The following is a 12729-nucleotide window of genomic DNA, read 5'->3' as shown; positions in this document are numbered from 1 at the left end:
CCAGGGAAGCCCCTCACATTCAATTTTAGATTTTGAAAGAGTCTTTTAATACTAAACTGTTGGCTTAGGTGTCCTCTCCACCTAATAGGCGGTAACATTGATCTCTAAGTTCATCACAGTAGGGCAATACAGACTTAGTTGCATGGTGTTTAAGTTAAGCAATAGAAGGCATCTTGAAATGCCATGAACAGTAGATAAATTGTGATTTTTTTTTTTTTCTTTCCCAAAATGTCTTGTCTGGGTTTAGTTAGGAGCAGTTTTGCCAGGGTGTGGGAAAGGACAGTATGAACTTTCACGGTCTTTTCCATCCCTAAGATTCTGTGATGTTTTCTACATAGTGGCATTACTATGATAAAGCTAAATAAAATAGAAGCAGCAGAGGTTCTTCATTGTTTGAGCACTGCTGCTTTTTGTCTGAAGAGGAGGAAATATGATTTGTTCTGTTTCGCTCAAGGAAGTAAAATGGGCATTTTGGGCCAAGAATGTAGAGAAGCCGTTAGAAACTGAAACGAAGCCCAACTAACACTTCAGTCCTTCGATCAAAGCACCTGTAGTTCTCATTTCAGGGCAAGTACAACCATCACAGATATTGAACAAAGTACATGTCCAGAACATTTTAATCTTGTTTCTCTGTTTACTTTGCCTAAGGAATTGCTCTGGACATCAGCCAACTCCTGTGGCCTCCCTTACACACCAGTGAATCCTTTTGCATTTATAGAGCAGAATGATTTTCTCATGCTTCCCTGATTTAGAAAATTGGCATAATTGTTATTATTGTTGTTGTTATTTTTATTGGCCTAGTACTAGTGAAACCTATGACATTTGACTTCTGAAATCCTTAAAGGACTTGGTGACTGTCACATAACTAGCTTTACGTGTTCCATAAGTACTTTATACTCTACTCCCTCACATTCTGCTTTCTCTCTCTGAAGAGAAGGGAGTGTTGGACCCATATCCCTCATAACTCAGTAGGGCCTTCTTTCTTGTCCTTCTCCCAAGGGCGGTTGAACCAGTTTTCCTTTTCAGGTATGCAGTTATCATACTGTTTTTGTTTTTCATCCTTTGGGCACTGTAGTGAAAAGAACGTGGGATTTTGGAATCAAGAAGACCTGGGTTTGAATTCTGGCTTCTTATACAGACTGTATGGCCCTGAACAATGTATTTCATTTATAAATAAAATGGTGATATTTTATACCTTGAGAAGATCAAATAAGATATTTTCTATAAACTATAAAAAATTTTAAGTCATGAGAGGTGACCCAGATTGAGGGGAAAGATGGGAGAGTTTACAAGCCCCCAAATATGTCCCCCACTGACACTCTCTGAAGAGAGGCCTTGCATCTAGGCACTCCTCCCATACCTTACTTCACATCCCAGAATACTCCTGAATGTCTACCTTGGGATACCTAGAACTTTGGCTTTGGGATCAGACACAGGCTGGAATCTTGCCTTTGCCCCTCGTATCTTGGGAAAGTTATTTAATTCCTCTGAGCTTTGGTTTCTTCATCTTAGAAATGCCCTAGCAAAGAGTTTTGTTATGATTAAAGTAATGTATAGAAACAATAATCAAAGTCATAGAAAGAATGTAGACTTTGGCATCAGCACTAGAGTTTGGGTCTGATTCTGTCATTTAGTATGACAGTAGTTAAGGAATTTGCCCAAGGTCACCAGACCTTGGGCAAATTCCTTAACTACTCTTGGCTGTATGAGTGGAAGTGCATAAAGCACCAACTTCATAATTGCACTCAATAAACATTAATGGTTTTTCCTTTTCTCCTAACTCCAATGTCAAAGAGTGTATAAATAGGCTAGCCATCATGAGCATCTAGACAGTTTTGTTTTGTTTTTAACCTACCATTTTAACCCTATGAATGTTTTGTCCCCAGTGTTTTGACTACTAAGGGCATGTTTTTCGCTTTGTGTGTTTAAATAACATACCATAAAATGCATAAATCTTAAGCATTCAGTTAGTAAGTTTTGACAGTTATATACACCCATGTAACCACTACCTCTAACAAGATGGAATATTTCCATCACTCCTAAAGAATCCCTTATGTCTCTTCCCAATCAGTATTTTACCCCCAAACCTTTCTGATTTAAACCACTGTAGGATAGTTTTGCCTGTTCTTAAATTTCATAAAAATGGACTTACATAGTATGTATTTTTGGGGAAGGAGATCCACTTTCTTCTACTTACTATATAGTTTTGAGATCCATCCATGTTTTTGAGTATGTCAGTAAACACCCAGCAATGTCCCCTCATGTCTCACGGGTGATGATTGAATCACTTGCTTCTTCTCAAACGAGTCACAAAAAAGAATTACCACGATTGATCCACCTTCTAGGGTCCAGGGATAGGGTCACCTTCCCTGATCATGTGTCCTCAGAGGAAAGCAAACACCAAAAGTTCATTTTTTAAATTGTTGAATAGTATTCTATTATATGAATATACCATAATTTGTTTATACATTCTCCTGAACCCCTAGATTTTAAATATTTTTTCAGTATGAGTATCAACTGGGAGTAATTTATTCTTGATATATAAATGAGAAAAGGACTGGAAAATTTACAGGGATTTTGCCACAGGGTATGTCAGAATTTTTAGCCTATAGCTATTTTGTTCTTTCTTGAATTCTCTCTACTTGGCCATGGATTAAAAGGGAGAAAATGAAACTGCACTTCTTTCTCTGAGTGTCCCCTATATAATATATTCTTTTTGGCACAATGCCTAGAAGGTTTTTTATAGAGTTGATGGAAGGATATATAATCTCACTGTGCTCTGGAAGGTACTTACCTCAGCAGTCAAAAAATTTATGGGGAATATGCAGTATTCTTCCTGAAAAAATTGCCAAATCTTGGCTCCCAATCATCTTCCCCTGTATCATCCTATTTCCTCACTCCCTATCCTTGCCCTTGACTTCTGACAGTCCCCTCTGTGCAGCTTGAGCCACTGAGTGTCCTCAGGAGACACCCTGCCTTAAAATTGTGCTATTTGCCTGGGTGAAATGTACAACGTACACTGATAGGTTGCAGAGAAGCACACACCTAGGCTCTCCTGGGAGCTTAATGTCTTGCTTTGTTCTAGTCAAGTGATATATGAAATAGTTCCTTTCTCCATTGAGTAAGCCATCCACAGTGGAAATTACTTCTCTGCCTTTTGACCCTTGTCTACTGGCTTTATTCTTCCTCTTTAAAGCTTTTTCTTTGTTTCTTTTTTTTTCCTGCTAATAAATTATCTTGTCCCTTGGCTGCAACTTTTGCTTTCGTTTTGGCCCAGAAAAAATTATTTCCAGAAATCCTTATGCCCCAAGAGAAAGGAGAGCCTTCTGCATAGGATTATGGAAATGGCTGTAGTTAAAGGTTATTTTGGAGAACAAAAGAGACCCTCAGCTCAAGAAATACAGTTTTGAGCTTGGTGTATCTTCTGATGGATCTTAACTCTAGAGTTAAAACTCTGACTCCTCATTACTGTCTTATTCTCTCTGATCCACCCTTCTCCATGTGTTGGCAGGTTGTTGCAGTCCAGGCATCATCTGCATAAAAGACAAACCTTCAGCAGAAGATAGCCATTTTTCTAGTGGCTTTTTTTTCTTTTTTAATACAGTGGGAAGCCTTTCTTTAAAGCCACCCACCTAGCAAAATCCTCTCATGTCTCACTGGTGATGGTTGAGTCACTTGTCCCTTCCTAACCCAGACACAAAAAGGAAACAGAATTACCACGATTAGTCTAGCTAATTAAGATCCACCTTCTAGGGACTTCCCTGTGGTCCAGTGGTTAAGAATCCACCTTCCAATGCAGGGAACGCAGGTTCAATCCCTGGTTGGGGAACTAAGATCCCACATGCCATAGGGCAACTAAGCCCGCCTGCCGCAACTACTGAGCCCGTGTGCTCTGGAGCCTGCACGCCACAACTAGAGAGCCTGCATGCCACAACTACTGAGCCCGTGCACTTTGGAGCTGGCACGCCGCAACTGGAGAGCCCGCTCACTGCAACTACTGAGCCCGCATGCTCTAGAGCCTGAGTGCCACAACTAGAGAGAAGCCTGCGTGCCACAATGAAGAGCCCGCCAGTGCAACAAAAGATTCCGTGTGCCGCAACGAAGATCCCACATGCCGCAACTAAGACCCAACACAGCCAAATAAAATTAAAAAAAGAAGAAAGATCCACCTCCTAGGGCTTGGGGATAGGATTACCTTCCCTGATCATGTGTCCTCAGAGGAAGGCAAACACCAAAAGGAAATCTGGGCTAGACTGAGTGTGGGAGAAAGGGGAGATTTGGATAGGTAGCCAGTATAGTGTCTACCGTACCCTTTCTCTGCTGCTTCCTTTTTCCTCAGAGTACAAGTTACTTTGGGGACTTCCCTGGTGGTGCAGTGGTTAAGAATCTGTCTGCCAATGCAGGGGACACAGGTTCGATCCCTAGTCTGGGAAGAGCTCCTACATGGTGCAGAGCAACTAAGCCCGTGTGCCACAACTACTGAGCCTGCGCTCTAGAGGCCACGAGCCACAGCTACTGAGCCCGTGTGCCACAACTACTGAAGCCCGCGCGTCTAGAGCCTGTGCTCCGCAATGAGAGAAGCCACCACAATGAGAAGCACATACACTACAACGAAGAGTAGCCCCCACTCGCCACAACTAGAGAAAGCCCGCACGGAGCAACGAAGACCCAACGCAGCCAAAAAATTAATTAATTTATTAATTAAGTTTTAAAAAAGGAATTGCTTTGTTTTACACACCTCTTTAAGAGGCCAGTAGTCTCAGTGGAAATGACTGTCAAAATTGTTAAAAGTGGTTGCATTAATCACTGTTTTATGGACGTCTTAAAGAATCTGAAGTTCAAGTTTTCCTGTTTCCCAGTGAACAAAGAAAACCATGTGGCTCCCTACAACTTAAGTTGGAATGCGTGACCATGTTCCACAGGTGGCTATTATGAAAGACCGTTTTTTTGGTTTAGTTGGGTTTTTTCATTAGTGCTTTGACTGAGTAACAGTGCTTGGACACCGTGAAGTTAGTCGAGGTGTCCAGATGATTGAGCCTTTTCTGCCTTATATGTAAAGAGGAGCTGCAAAGTTATCATTCTGATTGACAAATATACCTATTTGGTAATTGAGGCCCATCCTGGAAAAAGAAACAACCAGCTGCTTTATATTTGTCCCTATCACCACCTTTTTTTTCCCCAGTTTTATTGAGATATAATTGATATATAGCTCTGTATAAGTTTAAGGTATACTGCTTAATGACTTAACATACATGTACTATGAAATGATTACCACAATAAGTTTAGTTAACATCCGTTTCCTCATAGAAGGTTTCCTTCTGGGGTGATGAAAATGTACTGGGACTAGATAGAGGTGATGGTTACACAACACTGTGAATGTACTAAATGCACTGAATTGTTCACTTTAAAATGGTTAACTTTATGTTGTATGAATTTTTAAAATTCAATTAAAGAAAATTTCAGGCCAAAAAAAAATTTTATTTTCTTATGAGAACTTTTAGGATGTACTCTCTTAGCAACTTTTAAATATACCATACAATTAACTATAGTCATCAGGTTGTACATTACCTCTCCAGTACTTACTTATCTTATAACCGGAAGTTTGTACCTTTTGACCACCTTTATCCAATTCCCCCATTCCCCACCTCTCACCTTTTCTTTCTGACAGAGTAATCTGTTTAAGGTTATTTAAGCCTGAAAAAGAAAAATATTGAAGATCTATCATGTGGTAAAAGAAGTAAACTTAATTTTGTTTGACTCCAAGGCAGATTTAGGAGCAAGATTGAAACAGTTCATAGCTTTTTATAGGGAGAAACTATATAACAGTTAAGACTGTTTATGAAATAGTGAGTTGATCCTGTCCCAGGAGTTTTCTAGGAGAAAGAAAGTTCCTCTCAGGAACTTACACAAAGGGACTCTTCTTTGGGGAGGATGGGGAAGATTGCATGAGGCTGTATCTAAGAACCCTTCCAATTCTGATCTTTATTGATGTTTCCCAGCTAAGAGATATAGAGAAGGCGTGTGCTGAGTTTTACTGTATTTCAAACTGAAGAGAATGGAGCCTTGATTTACCCATGGGAGAAAAAAACAAATATATGTGTATATGCAGTTCCCACGTACAGCCAATGATCCGTAAGCTCTGTAGGGACTTCCCTGGTGGCGCAGTGGTTAAGAATCCGCCTGCCAGTGCAGGGGACACGGGTTCAACCCCTGGTCCGGGAAGATCCCACATGCTGCAGAGCAACTAAGCCCATGCGCCACAACTACGAGCCTGTGCTTTAGGGCCCGCAAGCCACAACTGCTGAGCCCGCGTGCTGCAACTGAGCCCATGTGCCACAACTACTGAAGCCCGCGCACTCTAGGACCTGCGTACTGCAACTGCTGAGCCCGCATGCTGCAACCACTGAAGCCCACATGCCTAGAGCCCGTGCTCCACAAGAGAAGCCACTGCAATGAGAAGCCCATGCACCACAACGAAGAGTAGCCCCTGCTTGCCGCAACTAGAGAAAGCCCACGTGCAGCAATGAAGACCCGACGCAGCCAAAAATAAATTTAAAAATAATAATATTAAAATAAAAATAAAAAACGTAAGCTCTGTAGGTTGTAACTTTTTTTATAGAAGCCTCCAGGTCCTGAATCAATTAATTAAAAAATAAAATATCAGCCATTTTCTGTTGTAGCCAGTTTCTTCCAGTATTTCTCATCTTTATTTTATTATTTGTTTGTTTGTTTACTTATTTATTTTTGGCTGCATTGGGTCTTCATTGCTGTGTGCGGGCTTTCTCTAGTTGCGGTGAGCGGGGGCTACTCTTCGTTGCGGTGCACGGGCTCTAGGTGCACGTGCTTCAGTAGTTGCAGCATGCGGGCTCAGCAGTTGCGGTACGCGGGTCCTAGAGCGCAGGCTCAGTAGTTGTGGCGCATGGGCATAGCTGCTCCCCGGCATGTGGGATCTTCCTGGACCCCACGGTTCGAACCCGTGTCCCTTGTATTGGCAGGTGGATTCTTAACCACTGCGCCACCAGGGAAGTCCCTATTTCTGATCTTTAAATTCAGCTGTATGTGACTTCCCTGGTGGCGCAGTGGTTAAGAATCCACCCGCCAATGCAGGGGACACGGGTTCAATCCCTGGCCCGGGAAGATCCCACATGTCGTGGAGCAACTAAGCCCATGTGCCACAACTACTGAGCCTGTGCTCTAGAGCCCGTGCGCCACAACTACTGAGCCTGCATGCCACAACTACTGAAGCCCACATGCCCTAGGGCCCGCCTGCTGCAACTACTGAGGCCATGTGCTGCAACGGCTGAAGCCCGCGTGCTCTAGGGCCCTCATGCCACAACTACTGAGCCTGCGTGCTGCAGCTACTGAAGCCTGTGCATCTAGAGCCCGTGCTCCGCAACAAGAGAAGCCACCGCAATGAGAAGCCCGTGCACTGCAATGAAGAGTAGCCCCCGCTCGCTGCAACTAGAGAAACCCTGTGCGCAGCAACGAAGACCCAACACAGCCAATCAATCAATCAATAAATAAATAAAAAGAATTTAAATTCAGCTGTATGACTATGATTGTATGAATGACTCTCTGGCCTTTTAAACTAAGTCTTCAGGCAGCTGCTCAGTAGCCACCAAAAGGTGAACAAAGCAATAATCTTTGCAGACTAACTTACGCCAGGATGAGGTTACCCATGCTTCTTAAGAGCCTTCTGGGTCTTATCCGTGAAACTGATTAGAAGGAGGAAAAATTGTCTAGCATGACAATTTTCTTGAAGCATTGCTGTTTGTTTAGCTTGGTTTCTAGAGTCACATGGAATAAACAGGATATCTGGGAAGGTTTCCAGTCTTATCTTTTTAAAGAAAAGAAAGAAATATTTAGGATTCAAGTACAGTCAGTAATCCATGAAGGAGAAACCTCTATTATAAACCATTGTTGGAGCTAAACATTTTTGACTTTAACAGTTGTTGAGGACATGAATCTCTGTATAGAGCATCAATTTCTGTTACTGAGTGGGTGCTTGGATTACTGTGTTGACCTCACTACAGGATTTCCCAGGTAGCGATAGCAAGTGATAAAGAGCTACCACCCCTGCACTACAAATCTCTGCATCTTTGGGAGGCAGTAAAGTGACTGAACCCAAATAGTGAATAGCAAAGCAAAGATTCTCTTCCTCCAGGGAGAGACCCAGTCTTTCTGAAGGACAGATGACTACAAAACTCTCTTCTTGCCTTTTCAGCTTGCTTAAGATAAAGGAAAGAATTTAAGATTCTATAAACATTGTCTGATTTTGCTGCTTTTTGATGGAGGAGATACTTGAAGTTGGTAACAGTGTTGTGGTTTGTGGCAGCTGTGGAAGTTCTCCTTGGGAAAGGAGAGTGATCCTCTCTGGTACTGAATAGAGCTTTATATCTTCTTTCTGGAGAGAGTCTAGTGAGTTAACTCTGTGGAATGCTCAAGCTGAAGATGTAAGCACATTTCTGTAGGGAACAAGGGAGGGCAAATAAAGTGCCAAGGAGACTTATACTACATTGCTTTAGAACTGAATTCTGGTGAATCTCAAAATAATTATGCTGAGTAAAAGAATCCATATACTGTATGATGTAAAATTCTAGAAAATGGAGACTGATCTGTAGCGACAGTGGTTGGCTGGGGGTGGTGGCAAAGGGGAGGAAGGGCTTTTAAAGGAGCAGGAGGAAACTTTTGGAGGTCATGAATGTGCTCACGATCTTGATTGTGATGATGTTTCACAGGTGTATGTGTGTTTCTTAATTCATCAAATTGTACTTTTTTTTTTTTTTTTGGCCATGCCGCGTGGCTTGCAGGATCTTAGTTCCCTGACCAGGGGTTGAACCTGGGCCCTTGGCAGTGAAAGCGCCAAGGGAGTCCTAACCACTGGACTGCCGGAGAATTCCTAGTGCATTTTAAATATATGCAGTTTCTGTCAGTTTTACCTCAGTAAAGCTTTTTTTTTTTTTTTAAAGAAATGAAATTAATCTAGGGGCAACATTTATCATAGGACCCTATACTGGGTTACAGGAAGGCTATTTCAGGCTTCTGTGTGAAATACAAGTCTTGCAGGTGTGTTAAGTTTAGACACACAGCTCCTGTTTAATGCAAAGTTTAGATACACAGCTCCTGTTTAATGCATTTCATGTTTTTTTAGGAGTCCATAGAGGCTGCTGTATTCTATTGAAGAAGATGTCTAACAGTAACACTACTCAAGAGACCCTGGAAATAATGAAAGAATCGGAAAAAAAACTGGTGGAAGAATCTGTAAACAAAAACAAGTTTATATCTAAGACTCCAAGCAAGGAAGAAATTGAGAAAGAGAGTGAAGATACCAGTTTGCGTCAGGAGACACAGGTAAGAATTAGAAATGCATCATATGCGCACTCTTTATAGCAAAATAGAAACATCATTAGAGGTGGCATTGGAAATCTATAGGAAGCCAGTCACTTACACAAACGTTTGGTTCTCCCTAAAAACCCAACTTCAGCTCTCAAGAAATGTCTCCTTCCCTTTTTGTCAGAGTCCACAAAGAAGTCTAAAGAAAGCAGAATGAAATCCCTAATCTATTAGGACCTGAATAACACTGGTTCTTGCTACATTTTGATATTTTTAACGATCAGAAAATAAACTGTATACAAACACATATTTAACAAGTCATAATATGGCTTATACAATAAACCATATTTTTAATTAAAATTTTTTTTTTATTTTTGGCTGCGTTGGGTCTTCATTGCTGCGCATGGGCTTCCTCTAGTTGCAGCGAGCAGAGGCTACTCTTCGTTGCGGTGTGCGGACTTCTCATTGCAGTGGCTTCTCTTGTTGCAGAGCACGGGCTCTAGGTGCGCAGGCTTCAGTAGTTGTAGCACATGGGCTTAGTTGCTCCCACAGCCTGTGGGATCTTCCCGGACCAGGGCTCGAATCCTTGTTCTCTGCATTGGCAGGCGGATTCTTAACTGCTGCGCCACCAGGGAAGTCCCTACAATAAACTCTTAAAACTAGAGCTGCCTGGCTTTACACACAGTGTTAAATTCATATCCTGGTTGTGTTAAAGCAGTCAGCATTTTCTGGTCAGAAATAGTCTCTGAACTTGCCACTTGGTAAATGTGAGTGAGAGGAATTTTATTCTTTGGTTGCCTATTGTTTTCCATCCGAATTCATACTACAGTGCAGATATGATGGCAGTAGATGGCCAGCTGAGCTTTTTCCAGGGCTCCTCTTTGGTACCCAGCCAGACTCTGGGCCTCCTCTAGCTAACCTGTTCCAGTTCTCTTCCCTGTGGTCACTACTAGTTTCCTCTGGGCCTCCTCTAGCTTACCTGTTCCAGTTCTCTTCCCTGTGGTCACTACTAGTTTCCTCTGTTGCCCAAGCCCAAATTATATAAATCCTTTCCTTCTTGCCCAGGGGTGAGACTGGTCTTTATTATATGCTTAGGAGATAGACTGTTAATTGTAGTAAGTTAGTTTAGCAATAACATTTTGGAGGGTCTAGAAACTTGAAGCATGATTTCTCTTGACAACCCAATTCACCTAGGCCTTGTCTTACGTAAAGATTAAGATAGCAACAACAAAGGGATGAATTAAAATCAGATAACTCTCTGAAGTATTTTGTTCTCTAGCTGCCTGCTTTTCTACTATTTTTCCTCTTACAGTTTGCCAGATCTCTGTCATGGCTGCTTTTCTTTCCATTATCTTTTGCATGTGAGTTGTCATTCCCAGCCCATCCTTCCAGAGTTTATGGAGACAGTCCGCCCCTGTTCCAGCTATACTTCTAGCTTCCACTGATCCCAAAAATGAATTTTAAATCCTCAGGACAAATAAGTGTTGAATGTTTAATTATGTGCTGTCGTGTTACATGGAAGATAATAATTAAATGAACTTTTTGGTCCAAGTTACTCTATTCTCAGGAGACAATTTTAAGTGGTGTTCTGAACTCCTGTTGTGTGTTCTTCTTGAATAGGCAGAAAAGAAAGGGTGACTATAGGTTTTATATGCCTTATGGATACTCACTTGGTTTAAGAATGTCTTCACCTGGATATACAGATAGATTGTGTGGGAGGCTGGGTGGGGAACCTGCCTCCCCTCAGACTCCTTTTGTTGCTGCTAGAGCAGGTGGAGTTGCTGCTGCCATCTACTGGAGCTCCTGCTCCTTTTACAGAGTCTTGGCCACCCTTCAGAAGCCCTCTCCCCTTTACCAGTGTTCCCTTTCAATAGCACTAAAAATTCTGCTCTTTCTCTTACCTTCCCCCCGACTCACACCTGGTAAGTCTCCACAAGAATCTTACTGACGCTGTCAAGAGAGTGCCTGTTACGAATTGGAGCTGGAAAGTTTGAGGAAAGGGGACTTTCATTACTTGTACTGTGTGAGTGAGACATATTCTTGGAATCAGCAATTGGAACTCAGAACATCTTTGGCATGGAAACAGTGCTATAAAGGGCAGGTTCTGAGATTCAGTTTAGAATGGGCAAGTCCTGACTTAACACATACTGAACTTAGGTGGGTCCTTTAAATAACCTAGCCAGGCTTTCTGCCTTTATACTTGTAATCCCCTCTGATTCAGCTACCATACTGCTTTAGAAAGATGGCTGTGAAATAAAGATCTGATTGTGTTAATTCTCTCCAGAGTTTCTGTGTGTCTCCTTGCCCTAGGCTAAGTCCCAGATTTGTCAGCATGGCATATTGTGACCTAGTCCCTTGCCTGCCATCATCCACCTCTGGAATCCTATGCTCCAGCATTAACTGATTCGCTGGCCCATGAAAAGTTTGGAGAAAGCATGCTTTTACACATGTTTTCTCTGCCTAGAATGCCCTCCTTGGTATTCTTTCCCTGGCCTCCTCTAGGTCAGTTTAGGCTCATCATTGTATCTCGAAGGCCCAGCACAGTTCCTTGCAGGCACTCAATATTTGTGAACATATGAATTTGTGAATTCCTAGGTTTGAGTTAGACACTTGTGCTCCTGTAGCACTCCATGAGTACCTCTGTAATGCACTTAATGTCCTGTATTGTAATTGTCTATTTGTCTTCTCCAACAGGATTATGAGTTCCTTTTTGACAAGGTTTGTGTCTTTTATCTCTGTATCCTCCAGTAGTTAGCATGGTGCCTGATACATATTAGGCTTTTCAGTATATGTTTGACTAATGAAAATTATGCATTCTGAGAAATAAGCAGATTTATACATTGTTTGTAGGGTTATAAATTGGTATAACTTCTTTGAAGGGCAATTTAGCAATACTTTGTAAGATTTTTGAATGGACTATACCATATTTGTAGGTATACTCGATACGGTCATTGAAGCATTGTTTATACTAACAAAGATCAGAAACATCCTAAATGGTGCAGTTTAAGGGACTGGTAAAATAAGTTATGGTATGGCCACACAATGGAATACTATGTAGCCATTAAGAAAAACAGTATCTCTTCTATGGAGGTATCCTTGAAAAAAAGTTTAAAAGTAAGGTTTAGGGCAGTGTGTACAATATCCGTCTATTTGGTTTAAAAAAAAGTGTGTGTACACATGTACAATAATCTTATAGATGCATAAAAGATCTCTTGTAAAAGATTACAAGAAATTCAGTACTAGTTGATCCTTTAGGAGGGATCCAGGTAGCTGGGGGACAGATGTGAAAAGAGACTTACTATTCTGCATACCTTCATTATAACTCTTGAATGTTTGTGTCGTGTGTATGTTATAACTTATTTGAAAAAAATAGTGGCAAATACTGCTTCATATTCC

At 41.6% G+C, this 12729-nt stretch overlaps 1 protein-coding gene across 18 annotated transcripts in view; it reads left to right on the top strand.

The window, feature by feature from the left end:
• R3HDM2 (R3H domain containing 2) overlaps positions 1–12729 on the top strand; it is a 148124-nt gene that overhangs the window by 94157 nt on the left and 41238 nt on the right. For 11 of the 18 annotated variants that reach the window (XM_068559703.1, XM_068559698.1, XM_068559699.1 and 8 more), the window contains 2 exons: positions 9152–9351; positions 12028–12051. In XM_068559703.1, the coding sequence (XP_068415804.1) occupies positions 9187–9351; positions 12028–12051 (189 nt within the window). In that variant the 5' untranslated portion in view covers positions 9152–9186. The remainder of the gene's footprint in view (positions 1–9151; positions 9352–12027; positions 12052–12729) is intronic. The other 7 variants (XM_068559693.1, XM_068559707.1, XM_068559706.1 and 4 more) reach the window with 1 other exon arrangement.

The sequence above is a fragment of the Eschrichtius robustus genome, chromosome 13, assembly GCF_028021215.1.
Source record: "Eschrichtius robustus isolate mEscRob2 chromosome 13, mEscRob2.pri, whole genome shotgun sequence".
Taxonomy (NCBI): domain Eukaryota; kingdom Metazoa; phylum Chordata; class Mammalia; order Artiodactyla; family Eschrichtiidae; genus Eschrichtius; species Eschrichtius robustus.
Note: the sequence above shows the minus strand (reverse complement) of the source record. Positions and strands in the feature narration are given on the sequence as shown.